Source organism: Bombyx mandarina, chromosome 19, assembly GCF_030267445.1.
Source record: "Bombyx mandarina strain Sakado chromosome 19, ASM3026744v2".
NCBI lineage: Eukaryota > Metazoa > Arthropoda > Insecta > Lepidoptera > Bombycidae > Bombyx > Bombyx mandarina.
Genome location: NC_143225.1, coordinates 4,846,009 through 4,860,859, shown reverse-complemented (window position 1 = coordinate 4,860,859; position 14,851 = coordinate 4,846,009). Strand labels below are relative to the sequence as shown.

At 39.5% G+C, this 14,851-nt stretch overlaps 2 protein-coding genes across 4 annotated transcripts in view; one reads left to right on the top strand and one right to left on the bottom strand.

The window, feature by feature from the left end:
- Positions 1-538: 538 nt before the first annotated feature.
- On the top strand, positions 539-10,450 carry LOC114244328 (dynein light chain Tctex-type 5-A). Of its 2 annotated transcripts, XM_089735568.1 has the most exons (3): positions 539-593; positions 6,823-7,016; positions 9,436-10,450. In XM_089735568.1, the coding sequence occupies exons 1-3, from the start codon at positions 591-593 to the stop codon at positions 9,599-9,601; spliced, it is 363 nt and encodes a 120-aa protein (XP_089591694.1). In that variant the 5' UTR covers positions 539-590; the 3' UTR covers positions 9,602-10,450. The 2 variants fall into 2 exon arrangements, with proteins under 2 accessions (XP_089591694.1, XP_028031893.2); XM_028176092.2 differs by lacking the exon at positions 539-593 and having other exon boundaries at positions 6,567-7,016.
- A 591-nt stretch (positions 10,451-11,041) lies between these two features.
- Positions 11,042-14,851, bottom strand: part of LOC114242231 (putative NADPH-dependent quinone oxidoreductase VAT1L) — a 35,354-nt gene continuing 31,544 nt past the window's right edge. For both annotated transcript variants that reach the window (XM_028173330.2, XM_028173322.2), the window contains exon 9: positions 11,042-13,421. In XM_028173330.2, coding sequence (XP_028029131.1) covers positions 13,390-13,421 — 32 coding nt within the window. In that variant the 3' untranslated portion in view covers positions 11,042-13,389. The remainder of the gene's footprint in view (positions 13,422-14,851) is intronic.

Below are 14,851 nucleotides of genomic sequence, written 5' to 3'. Positions count from 1 at the left end.
CAGGTAGTAAGCAAAATATGACTCTTATGTAGGTAAATAAAATAAAGAGTTTCAAATGTCTAACCTCGAACTATTTACTTTATTAATAAATATTATCAAACTTAAATTATCAAAATATGCGGGAATCATGCACAGATCCAGGCCATTGCACAACAATATCATATATTTCCATTTGCGGTCCACATACTATTTGGACATCGATAGAAAACCAACCTTGAGGAACGTTCAAGGTACGTCGCGACGTACCTTGACTTGACAGTTCGCTCACTTCACTCCGGTTAGGAAATTTTTCCAAGGACGTTTGAGTGGAGTTTATTTTTACGACTAATCATACCAAAACGCGCGTTGGAGGTTGAGTCGAGTCGAGTTAAGCTCGTGTAAACGACTAAAGATACAGGTGTAAGTGTATAATCTATGGTATAGTACTTTAATACTGACAGTAGTAGTTTTTTTCCAACTGGAAGGGCAAAGGTGTCATACCATACAACTTAATCTTTTTTAAATATTTATATTTATTTTATATATGAAAAATAATAATATGAAGTTGATTAATATGAAACATGGCGTGAAATGAAATGAGATGAGATGATATGGTATGAAATATAATCTCATTAAAATGGTGGTTATTTACTGAGACTTTTTCAGTGGACTTTTTGGAGGATCTCGAGAAGTTACGTCCAGTGGCTTTGTTTTATTTTCCCACATTTGTGCACTTTCACAGATACTAAACAGTTCATAAACTACCATTGTTACGCATTTATACCTGAAGAAACACTAAATAGACAAAATAAATCTTTTATTTATTTATTGTTTAGATGGATGGACGAGCTCACAGCCCACCTGGTGTTAAGTGGTTACTGGAGCCCATAGACATCTACAACGTAAATGCGCCACTCTCCTTGAGATATAAGTTCTAAGATCTCAGTATGGTTACAACGGCTGCCCCACCAAAAATGGGTACCCGTCGGCGAGATTCGAACACGAATGAACCGGACGTCTAATCCTTTAGGCCACGACGACTTTTGCTATCCAACTTCATGTTGTTCAATCCCGTTTTTACAAGATAGCCGTCGGAGCCCCGTGATTCGTCAGGAACATCGACCTGCATGATGACCTGGACCTAAAGTCCATCAGTAAGTATCTACAGTCGGCATCAATGCGCCACTTCGATAAAGCGGCACGACACGAGAACCCTCTCATCGTGGCCGCCGGTAACTACATTCCCGATCCTGCGGACAGAATGGAAAGCAGTCAACGTCGCCCAAAACACGTCATTTCGGATCCTCCCGATCCACTAACGGTGCTTTTAGGTATCTCGAGCACCGGTCATCGTTCTACTAGGTTAGTAAACTAGCCCACAGACACAGCCCACTGAGTTTCTCGCCGGATCTTCTCAGTGGGTCGCGTTTCCAATCCGGTGGTAGATTCTGCGAAGCACGGCTCTTGCTAGGCTTCGTGTTATCAACGTCGTCAGGCTTGAGCCCCGCCAGCTCACCTACTAGTTAAGGTTACGCTGAAATAGCCTCTCAAGGCTACCAGCTTATGTAGGCAAAAAAAAAGCTCTTATTGGGGATATATTCATTTCGTTAAAGACTGACATTATACAGTTACAATATCGGAATTAAACGTCATAAATCGTCGCGATTTTTCTACTGTGAACACTGGTGTTTTCACGTGATCAGTTTTATCGTGTTTATCCTCATTTCAATAATGCGGTTATTATGTTAATATACTAAACTTACAGTAAATTGCCTGATAAACGATATTTTCTTTTACAGAAAAGTATAATTACTTTTATTATGCGATTAATTCAACTGATAATAACTTGAATATTGAATTTGTTATTATATCATATATGTCGCATCTGGACACGCCAGATGAAGCCAAAGCGTGTTTGTTACCTACTGGATGTGAGCCGCAACTACTCGTTAAACATTGGCTCACTTCCGGTGGTGTTCTTCGGCAGAATCGAGGCGTCATCGCTCGAGTGGAATTGAAACACATCGGTTGTCTGACTTAGGAAGAGTGAAGATGTCTCGGAACTGTCATTGTTTCGTGCTACGCAATCTCTTTGCACGACTACTCACCATACGCTCACTATGTCAAGAATTAATGAAGATATCTTTATAATAACTAAATTTAATATTTTTGTTGAAGTGAAAACAACGCTAAAAACGTCGATGACAGTATATTGTACTGCGTTTCGTTTTTAAGTGACCAGTTTACCTAATTAAAAAGGAACAGCTTCGCAGTACACTAAATTGACGTCACATCTTACAACATAGCCGAAGGGTCATAGTTTATGACGCTGTTTTTTTAAGTTTTTCCACATTTATTTATTGCTTAGATGGGTGAACGAGCTCACAGCCCACCTGGTGGTTTAAGTGGCTACTGGAGCCCATAGACATCCACAACGTAAATGCGCCACCCACCTTGAGATATAAGTTCTAAGGTCTCAAGTATAGTTACAACGGCTGCCCCACCCTTCAAACCGAAACGCATTACTGCTTTACCGCATTACGCACGGCAGAAATAGGCAGAGTGGTGGTACCCACCCGCACGGACTCACAAGAAGTCCTACCACCAGTAACCTTATTTCTAAGAGACAATTTACTTCGCTTGCAAATCATTAGATAGAGGCGTCCTAGTATGAAGGCGGCACGGTCGCGTACCGTCTTTAAGTGGGAGCGGAATTGCATCCCTCTGTCGAGGGTGACGCCTAAGTATTTGACCTTCGGGGCCCACGGTATGGTTGGTCGTACATCATGACGGGGCGAATGGCAGAGGCGGAAGTGTTAACGTGGGCTAGTCGGGAGTGGAATGCTCAAAGTGGTATTCGGAGGGCGACCCCTTTTGAAGAGCACCGCTGTGCTTTTCGTGGGGTTGATGTCGATGCGCCACTTCCGGAACCACTGTCCCACGGAGGTTGCTGCGGTCTGGAGTCGCCGATGCTATAACGACTTCTTCCTACTCGAATAGTAGATAGCCGTGTCATCGGCGAAGAGCGCCAGATGGGTCTCCGGAGACCGGGGCTATCATTGATATACAAACTGAACAGTAACGGGGAGAGGGCGGAGCCTTGCGGGACTCCGGCTGTTACGTGACTGGTGCGCGTTCCCTCGACTCGATATCGGAACGAACGGTTCGACCAGAGTCTCGTATGATGAGCACGAGTCTGTCTAGCACTCCCATGTTATACAGTTTGTATATTAAACCAGTTGTGCCAGACTTTGTCGAACGCCTTCGCTATATCGAAGAAGAGGGCTCCTGTCGGGATGGGTTTCCGCTTATTCAGCTCTATTAAGATGTGCTCCGTGAGGCTGTCGTCGTCTGCTCGTAAGTCTGCTCGTCGATCAATATTTTATTGGGGACGCGACGAAGTCCCAGAGGCGTTTACGAAGGAGTCGTTCGTACAGTTTGCCTATCGCTGGGAGGAGACTGATGGGGCGGTAGCTCGCGGGTTTGTTCTTCGGTTTGCCCGGCTTGTGTGCCGCTGGAAAGATGCAGTTCGTCATAGCAGCATTTAAGATTGCGGCCAACATTGTTATTAGTTGGGCTGGTAACATTTTTGGAGCGCGATTGCGGATGCTGTCGGAGCCGGGAGCTTTCCGTGGTTGTAGGTTCTCGATCGCTTCCTTGACTTCGGAAGTCGTAATTGGGGGTAACGCGTCCGAGGGTGGCAGGGAAGCTCTGCGCTCGACCTCCCTGTCGACTAACTCGGTGTGTTCGGGGTCCGCGTATTGAGCGTTGGTGGTGCACTGCTCTTGCAGTGCATAGGCCAGCAGCTCTGCTTTGTCATCGTCATCGTAAGCCGGTGGTTGGCCTGAGGGGCGTACGAGGGGAAGCATAGTGACGATAGTTTCGGACTAGAGGGTCCTAGCTAGTCGCCAGTGTGTTTGGTGAGTGGGCGCGAGTTCTTCTAAGTAACTATCCCATATTTCATTTCGATGAGTGGACGAGCTCACAGCCCACCTGGTGTTAAGTGGTTACTGGAGCCCATAGACATCTACAATGTAAATGCGCCACCCACCTTGAGATATAAGTTCTAAGGTCTCAGTATAGTTACAACGGCTGCCCCACCCTTCAAACCGAAACGCATTACTGCTTCACGGTAGAAATAGGCGGGGTGGTGGTACCTACCCGTGCGGACTCACAAGAGGTCCTACCACTCATTTACACCTATTTACTCATAATGAAATCTGTTATGTAACTTGATACCTATCAAGGCAGAAATATTCAGGACAGGAAGCTACACATTTTGCACAAACTTGCTATAGTAGGTTTTACTACCTACATAGGGAATCTTACATATTTTAATTTTATACTAGCTGACCCGGCAGATTGATAAATAAAAGACTTAAACTTTTTTATAAAATAAACTTAAAACACACAAAAGGAATCCGTCCGACGGTGGACACATCAAAGGAAAAACAAAATTGTTATTTTTATTTCATTTCGAGCATTTTCAAATTGATCTACCTTTTAAACCTTCTCTGGACTTCCTCAAATAATTCAAGACCAAAAATAGCCAAATCGGTCCAGCCGTTCTCGAGTTTTAGCGAGACTAACGAACAGCAATTCATTTTTATATATATAATATATAGGTTTTTGTTTCTACTACTCTAGGAGGCATAGCCACGATGACATTAACAATCAAAAACTATTGAACTAAAATGTCTAAGGAACTTCGAAGAATTTCAGGAATATCGAAAACAATTCAACTATTCGGTAGGAGACACAGTAACAAATCGAAAGCAGCAAGTATTAATTTTATATTATTGTACTCATCGTTTGCAATATTTTTAATTATTTAAAAAAAATAACCAATACGAACACTATCCCGAAATTCAAATCAATAATCAAATTACGATCGTGCTGATATACCAAATTATACTATCCGTTTTATACCGTATTTTAAAGCGTTTTATTTAACTTGAATCATGATGAATTCTGGAATGTACGCCACCTTTTTGGGATGAAAGGATATATTAATAGAGCAGCTGCTTCGTTTGGCCATAGATAAGAACAAGTTTTTTTTTTTTCCTTTGAACAGAGTCCATGAACTGCAATTTACAAGCACTATGATAGTCAAGGTTTGGTTGTATTTTTTGTATCAGTTTCATTAATGGTTCTATTATCAATAAAAAATATTACGAATGAAATGATAGATAGGTCGTTATTTTGTTTCAATTCGTGAGTTATTTTAGAACCGGTATCACTTTAGGAGCGGCTGACTTTTTTTTATTAGTCGACCATATAGTTCAGGAATTCAAAGCTTCCATGGCTTCTGTAAGTCATCAACAAAGTTTTTAAAATAATTTCCCCGACAGAAACCTTTTAAAGTTCAAATTGGAATCAGAACAAGATACCAAAAAAAATACCTGTTTTGCTTACTTCAAAATATCGTCCTATTGATTTCTAGAAAATTCGGATTTGTTGGTATAAAAGAAAACGAAGTAGGGATGTCACATACTCACTTATGATCCATTTACTGTTGAATACCTAGTATATATAATAGGAAAGCGTTGGAAATAAAGCTATATAAATAAATAATAAAGCTTACAATATTCTAAGCTTCAACTATATAGTTGAAATCGACGAATAAATTACGAAAATTATATTAATGGTTGTATCCAACCTAATTTTATACTAAAATTTGAACTTAACATAAGCTGTCTGGCACATGGCCTTTTTTTTGAATGAAGAGCTACTGGTGGCCCGAAGGCCTTCCCGGTTTCACTAGGACAGGTGGGAGGAAATGGGATTGTCTGACAGCTGCCCGAGCGCCTCCAAAGGAGACCTAACAACTCAAGAACCACTGCTTCGCGATTGAATCTACTACCGGATCGAAATCGCGACCCGCTAAGAAGATCCAGCGAGAAACTCAGCGGGCTAGTGTATGGGTTGGGTTGTACGTCGAACTTTAACTCAAGTTTGACGAGTACTGCTACCGAGGTCCCTAACTCTGCTCCTAGAGCTGAAAACATGAACATTTAAGGAATTATTGGATGTAATGGCTCCGCAAGGACGTGTCTAGGGCGTCGATGGGGACTGGCTCCTGCATAGGCAAGAGTCGGGGGGTACCTAGTCAGTCAATCATAAGGCGACTATCATAACACATCAATAGCCTTATTGAAGTACCGTTCCGATGCTGACGTCAGATGTTCGGGACATGACCATGTAGTGTTTTGTTAAAAACCAATTTCACCAGTTGACTTAAAGAGGTTTTAGATATTATTAAATGTAGTGACAAACATCGGGATAAGGTGCGAATTCCTCAGTTTTTAGGATGTATTGTGTAAAATTACTAAGTATGTCCTATGATCACATGCCGAAAGATGGGCCGGTGCATTTAATCTGAGGTATCTATTGGTTTCAATGTTTGACACACTGCGATTGCAAGGCTCGTATAACGTATCTAAACTCTAAAAATATTTACATATGGTTTAATATGTTTCGATATTTTAAGGATTAAGTGGACTTTATATTTTTTTTATTGCTTTGGTGGGTGAACGAGCTCACAGCCCACCTGGTGGTTTAAGTGGCTACTGGAGCCCATTGACATCTACAACGTAAATGCGCCACCCACCTTGAGATATAAGTTCTAAGGTTTCAGTATAGTTCCAACGGCTGCCCCACCCTTCAAACCGAAACACATTACTGCTTCACGGCAGAAATAGGCTACTATTACTACACAAAAACATACATAAATACTACACAAAGCTCTCCCTTGCTTACCTCTTCTCTTGAACACGGCGCTCTTGTCTAGTATCCAATCGTTACTATCGATCAATCACAATGTCTGACATTCAGGATAAACAGGTGCGAATATATCAACCCACTTACCAATTAAATCCGAGAAAACGTTTCAATGTCGAAAAAGTCGAAAAGATGCTTAACACAATTTTGGATTCTGAATTAGCAGAAGTTGAATACAGTGAGAAGTTAATTCCCGAACTGTGTATGAATCTGGCTGACAGTATACGGATCTCCGTAAAAGAGGAAAACTATGACAGGTACGTTTTATTTTACCGCATTTATTTCGACATTTTATTAAAGCTCATTCATTTTTTTTAACTGTTATGAAGATACATAATACATTAAACGTTAACGTTCGCTTTCTAGTCCTTATATATCTCCTTAAGACGATTAAAATCAATTATAATTAACTTTCTAATAAGCAAAAGACTTGAAATTTTAAACAAAGAACAGAATTGTACGATTGTGGAAGAAAATACGGAGAACATCTTTATGGTTTTCATTCAGTTTAATAACGAACTTTTACTTGTCTGTTGTTCCTTTTATTTTATTAAAAGGACATCTTTTTTTAATAAAATTGTAAAAGGTATTCCAGTATATTTTACCTTTTTTTATATTTTATCCCCGTAATTATCACACATACAGATTATTAAAAACATGATAAATGGTGTTTCATTAAAAATAAATACATGCTTCTGTTTGATAATCGCGCGCTTCATAATCTAAATTATCTGCAAAATAATAGCATGTACTATGTTGTATAATAGAAATGTATGGTAATACATATTATTTTACCAGAAATCCTCTCGGATCTTCTCATACATAGAGCACATTAACATTAGACGCATGATATCCACAGCCTCTATAAAAAATGATAGCCGGCGCTTCGGCATATTCTTGCTGTGGATTTTATTTAGGCGAAAAAAAGACGTAGCCATTTACTAAGATTTCCCTGAACTGTCATCCTTTTAAATGAGTCGTCTATTATCAATGGTGGCAGGCAATCTGTGCATTTGGACAAAAAAATGTTATTGATATGTCGATACAGATTGATTTGAATATAATCGTCTCCTTCAAAGAATACGGTTCAAAACCTGCATTAAAGAAAGGTTAATACTTAACCTGTTATTTATCTAAGATGTAGTTCAGAAGAGTTTTGTGACTGCCAATGGAATATAAAGTCAATAATTCGTTTTTCTGATTTACCAATAATTGTCCAAAAGTCACATTGCCGGCTTTGATAATAGTCGAGTCAAATAACACTTTACTTTAAAAAACTACTCGGTGTAAAGAATTAATACAAGGGAAAAAGAGAGAAAGTGAGACGAAGGGAGCATAATATAACCTTTACATAAGTGATGATTTTCACTAGTCAACTTCTGACGCAAGACATACTTGAATAACCCATAGACACAGCCCCCTGGGGTTTCTCGCCGGATCTTCTCAGTGGGTCGCGTTTCCGATCCGGTGGTAGATTCTGCGAAGCACTGCTCTTACTAGGGCCAGTTTTAGCAACACTCCCGATTTGAGCCCCGTGAGCTCACCTACACGTCAAGGAGAAGCTGAAATAGCCTCTCAAAGCTATCAAAAAAAAAAGACATAGTAGATACTTTGTTCAATTCCAAGTGACAGTGTTACGAGTATTATTTTATTGTCGTCGAAGATATACATGTCTTATAAATATTAGTTATACCATATAGATAACGAAAAACGCTACTACCACCGTCACAAAACAGACGAGAATTGTTTGAACACTAGAGACACGAACGAGAGAACACGTTAGAGCATTTTTTTTTTCTTAGACGGATGGACGAGCTCACCGCCCACCTGGTATTAAGTGGTTACTGAAGCCCATAGACATCTACAACGTAAATGCGCCATCCACCTTGAGATATAAGTTCTAAGATCTCAGTATAGTTACAACCGCTGCCCTACCCTTCAGACCGACGCACTACTGCTTCACGGCAGAAATAGGCAGGGCGGTCGTACCTACCCGCGCGGACACACAAGAGGTCCTACCACCAGTTTTGACAACCTTCCTCCTCCCTCATTGCGTCGCTTTACTCATTACTGGGTGTCGTGACTCCCCCGCTACATCATTCTCTCATGCACAATTGTCCTCAATCTGCTGCGATCCTTAGCTTCGCGGATGGAATCGTGGAGCTTGATGTCCAGACAAGATCGTAAGATGGAATTTGGTCCCACCATCTCTTGGGGCTGCGTCCTCTGGGACGTTTGCCCTCTATCTTGTCTGTCACCATCAGCTGTTCAAGACTGTGGCCTTCTTTTTTAATACGCTTTTATTAGCTTCAGACGTATGTATGTAAGGGAATCTTTGAACATGATTTTGACCCCCTTCAAAACGTCGGATTAACTCGAAATTTAGTATACTTATTAGGACAGTTGAAAATTCAATATTTAAAAAAAAATTGAAAAATATATTATATTGAAAAAATTTAAATTCAACTAAAAAATAGAAAATAAATTTTAATAAACTTGAATTAAAAATGGTGAAAAAAAATTTTTTTTATTGTAAAAAAGCGTGGCGTGCTTTTCAGGATATTATCAAAATAGCCCTTCTACTCTATTTTTTAGTGGGATTTTCTATAAAAGCGTATTTTGTTAGTTTTTTTACACTGTTATTATATTTTTATGTTTTTTCTTTACTTGTTACAGATACAGGATCATAGTTTCAGTGAGCATAGGCCAACGTCGTCAGCAAAGCGTACACGTGTTCCATTCGTTCCTCTGGGATCCGGAACGTGACGGATTCGCGGCTGCAACTTATGAGAATTGTCATTTATACGCTTACGCGGTTGTTTACGCAATTTACTTAGATTAAAATAATACAAAAATTTGTACTCTAATAAATAATAGATCAGTGATCTAGTAAAATTCGACTTTTAACTAAAATTTGGCTTAAAAAGGAGAACCGCTATGTTCATGACCTGCACCTGGTGGTGACTCAGGAAAGAGCATCATGAAGAAATTATTTATTTATTTATTGTTAACATAGAAATAGAAACACAATAATGAGAGTTCGAACCCATTTATCTTGGTACAGTCAACTAACACAGTAGGTTTTTTTTAGATTAGTTTTTTTTTATTGCCTTTGTAGGCAGACGAGCATACGGCCCACCTGATGGTAAGCAGTCACCGTCGCTCATGGACGTCAACAATGCCAGGGGCAAAGCCAAGCCGCTGCCTGCCATTAAAGAAAGAATAAAATTTTATTAATATTACTACCTAATTAATTGTTCCTATTTTCGGTTCGCAAATTATTATTATGATAGGTACCGCATTTAATAAATCCTCATGCCTAAATACCTCATCTTGAGATTTTCTAAAATGTTTTATATGTACTTTTTTGCCTACCTATTGCTATTAAGCTCGGGGGGCTTTGAAAGCTTCACCGAATGTGTAGGCGTGCTCACTGAACTCAGCCTGGGAGATTGCTAACATCAGCTCAGATCTACATAAGCCCAAACAGTCACATTCCTTTTTTTTATTGCTTACGTGGGTGGATGAGTTCACGGCCCGTCTGATTTTAAGTAGTTACCCGAGCCCATAGACATCTACAACGTAAATATCGCCACCTACCTTGAGACATGAGTTCTAAGGTTTTACAGTACAACGGCTGCCCCACCCTTCAAAACGAAACGCATTTAGCACTTAGCTACAAAACCCGTTGAAATTGTAGCTTAGGCTCGGCTTAAACGGGTAACCGATCATAACCACCAGTGGCCAGCGACCACCACTTCACGGGTTTTTTCACGCAACACCACCACCTGTGGTCGATTGCCCCCGCAGTCATTGTTTCAAAGCAGCACGCGACAGCCACCGGTGTCGGTAGCCGGTGGCCCATTTGTGAGACTTAACGTAAATACATTTTTTTTTAAAAGCAGTAAATAAATGATAAGGCATAATATGGTATTATTCAACCATGTGGTGATTACCACTGGTGGTAGGACCTTTTGGGAGTTCGAGCGGGTAGGGTACCATCGCCCTGCCTATTTCTGCCGTGAAGCAGTAATGCGTTTTGGTCGGAAGGGTAGGACAGCCGCTGTAACTATACTGAAATCTTAGAACTTATATCTCAAGGTGGGTGGCGCATTTACGTTGTAGATGTCTATGGGCTCCAGTAACCACTTAACATCAGGTAGGCTGTGAGCTCGTCCACCCATTTAAGCAATAAAATAATAATAATAATAATAATTTATAACTAATTTATTTACCAGAAAAGGTACTCTAAATGGAATACACGAACGAAATAAAACACGAATTGCGATTTTACAGATCATACATATTTATTTATCCATTTCATAGTAGAGATATCACACTGGCCCGCCCTTATAAAAATAAATGTGTAATACAATAAACGACCCAGTCTGAGTTGGCTGGTGTGACAGCGCGAGTTTCACCATCATCTTTAATATATCTCGCGTCTTATAAATATTGGCATCATATTCGACACTAACCTACAACAATTTGGACACAATCACAAACAGCGCGATCACTCCAGCTTCCCCTTTATTGAATTCCATCAAATACTCTTATAGGAGAAAAAATTCAGAGATTTCTAAACCATTATACAGGTCGATTACATAAGATTTAATCAATATAAGTTTAAATCGAGTGAAATTCGCATAATATATTTGACACACAAAGCGATAGAATATTACCGATAAGAAAAAGTAGCTAAGATATTGGTCCAAGACACAGAAGCGAGATATAACCGCGTATAAATGCGAAACTAGCACCAAGCCACCGTACGATAAACGAAGCGGCACGCTCAGCAGTGTTGCCGCTCGTGTCTCCACTACACGCCATACAAAAGCTACAGAAGGCTAACAGCCTTCATCACCTTGGTGTTGCCAGCCAGCGCTGTTCGCGCCCAACGGCGGCCGGTACTCACCGTCTGCTACACAACACGCACTTAACGCAAATTATGCTCACTAAAAACATTCAAAAAGGGTAAAAATTTATAAAAAATCGAGTCTGTTGAACAAGTCGGAGTTACGAAACGAGCATATTTTCCGTCAGCGGCAGTGTTGACAACTAATACTTGAGCAGCGTTTGGAAAGTGCAATTTTATTCCGGGCTCTCCGGACTACTTTCAGCCTCTCGGTATTACATTAAACATCCGCATGATATGTGATTTACAGATCAATATTCCATTAGTACTCGGTACATATACCTATATCCGCACTGTACATAAAATAGCGGTGGTGTTTTACTTACAACCTTAGGGAATACGAAATAGTACAAATATATACTAGGTATCAAAGAAATGCAACGAACATTGGTATCAAAATATTCATTCTAATATATTAAACGGTGTAAGAGTGCACGTTACATTAGATATGTGTACAAAGATACTTGAATACTTCGCTTGAGACGTCATTACGATCACTCCAGATTAGTCCAGATACAAAAATTATCTTACGACGTAGATTAAAAAATATAAGTCCGCCAGGAATGTTTAAGAATATTAAGGATGTCAATAGCACAAATACATCGGATAATCAGTTAATTAAGCTCGTGTCCCGGCTCGCCGAGGCGGATCGCGAAACCGCGACAAGTTCCATCCCGTACCACACAATGACTGGTGCGTTGTAAACAATTCCACAGAAGATCACTTAACTACAACATCAATCAAAAATCGTCTAAGTATAAAAAATAGAATGTTTCAAAAATGAACGTACAAAAAATAACGTTATCATTGGTGGGCAGCATCGATTATCGAAACGTCTAGAAGTAATAGGTCTTCACCGCACAAGGATACGGACATGCCGAGAGTAATGTTGCGCCCATTGATACACGTATGACGTACGAATGAACATATCGATCCAGATGCACTTGGAGGATCAGTCGTGGGCTGATGCTATGGCTCCAGAACTAGAAGCGATCTAGCCAATTTAGAGATGTCTTACCACATCGTCACATTGATCGCTTTGTGGGATTATCGGTATGTCCCAACCCTCAGTGGGTGAAAGAGAGAGAAAGAGAGAGAGAGAGAGAGCGAGTGAGATAGTGGTCAGTGGCGTCGGGACGTGCCCGAGCTCGACCCGAGGGCGGGTGTGGGTCTAGGGGTCTAATTTAAACATTCACTAATAAAATATTAAAGCCTAACATACATAAAGATTAAGCATTTCTGCACCTTACGATATATATAATAGCCATTAAAAATAACTGCATTTTAAAATATCTCATCTTAAAAAATTAAAAAGTCTTAAACGTTAAACTATAATATAATAATAATTAAAAAAAAAGACTCGTACGATCAAACAATTAATCTTAACTTAGGCCAAATTAATTCACAAAAGAAGAGATACGAAATTTTTAAAAAAATATAGAAAAAAAATCATTGTTGGCGTCACGATTTATCGTGAGAGAAATAATTTATTGAAAGAATAAAATAATGATGTTTATTAATTTAAGAATAAATGTAGGGCAGCGAGAGAGCCGGTCGCTCAGACGGTCTCTTAGGGTTGTAATCACTTAACACAAACACAATATAATATAAGACGAGGCAACACAGTGATAGGACGCCGCGCGTCCCGCAGCAGCTTCAACATTAAAATAATCGAATGCGGTGGTTTGTATGCTTCACTCCTTCCGGCGAACGATTCAGCTAGACTCTTTCTCCTTCTCCTTCGACTCTGGAATCGGATTGTGACGTCACTGCATATTCGAATACAAATCATTCATTAATATCACTAAAGAAATCTAAAATGAGAAAGCCATGGCGTAGGCGGTGTCTTTTGCATTTAGTCGAATATATAAATTTTGTGTAGATACGTGGGATGATTCTTTTTTTGAAAAGATTAAAGCCGATTGCAACTAAAAGCGCGTCGTGTTAATAAAATAAAAAAAACGCGTTCCTAATGACCTGCCCGTCTGCCATAGTTGTATTCTGATTTTTGATTTTCGAAGATCGTTGACCCGACTTCATATGACCGAATCGGCTAAACGTAACACTGTGACAGCCCTTAGACGTGTTTCCGTACAAAATCACGATCGATGCGAAAGCGTTCGTAGTGGCCCAGTCGCATTCAAATGATCAAAGAACCCTTTAACTAATTTCTAAATGCGTCTTAAATACTCTACTTAAACACGTCTACCTCTTCTGCGTGTTCTTATGAAGCAAGCAAGTCTAAAGGCTGTATGTTACTTCTCGACGAGAAGAGTCTAGATGCGTTTAGCCGTGCGTAGTTTGATGGTTAAGCAAAAACAAAATATTCCGATCGCCCACGCGCCATATTCGATCTTAATACGATGTATTTAGACAGAAAACGGCATGGCGCGTGCGATCGATGAACGCTGAGTTGCATCACTAATGTTTAACTACCAAAAATAAATAAAAAATGCATTTATTACAATGTCTGTCTTGAACAGACACCACGATTTCAATTTAAAAAAAAGAGGAAAAATATTGATTTATGATGAAAAAAAAATTATTCAAACCCCGAATTTTCGGCGATTTTTAACAGATTTTTTAATATTTTTAATATTTTTTTTGTGTACTACCAGAATAATGTTTTCTAGGTTTTAAATATTCTTTTAATAAACTTCGACTACAATGATGAAATTCTCTATTTCGATGAAGCCACCATTATTTTTTTGTTAACATTTTGTTTCATTTTTCCTTTACTACAACAAGTCTAATGTATCCTGTAGGTATGTAACATTGTTGTCATCGCCTCAGTCACTGTACCAGGGGCTTCCGGTTCGGTTACCGACGCTGACAGATATTTGGAATTCTTTCTTTGGGTGTATTCACTTTTATTTTAAATGTGTTCTTAGGCATAGCACAAGTTAAAATTTAATTTAAGACCAAATCAAGAAATACTTATTTTTCGAAAAATGGCAACACTGTGTTCCTCGTGACAGTTAAAAAACACTTTTCGAAAATGGACAACTATAAGAAAAAATCTTGCCCACTCATTCTTTTCGCCAACAAACATACCGAAACGCTAATGTCAGTTTATTTACGAGAAAATTTATGAAATCTTTTGGGAATTTATTGATTTTCGGTATCGGTCAAAAACTAGTGATGTGTATCGTGAAGCAACTACGCATGCCGGTCACA

Excerpts from the sequence above, each read along its gene's own strand:
- LOC114244328 (XM_028176092.2), top strand. The coding sequence starts at position 6,799 with ATGTCTGACATTCAGGATAAACAGGTGCGAATATATCAACCCACTTAC. Across the intron at positions 7,017-9,435 it reads AAAGAGGAAAACTATGACAG|ATACAGGATCATAGTTTCAG; the intron begins GTACGTTTTATT and ends TACTTGTTACAG.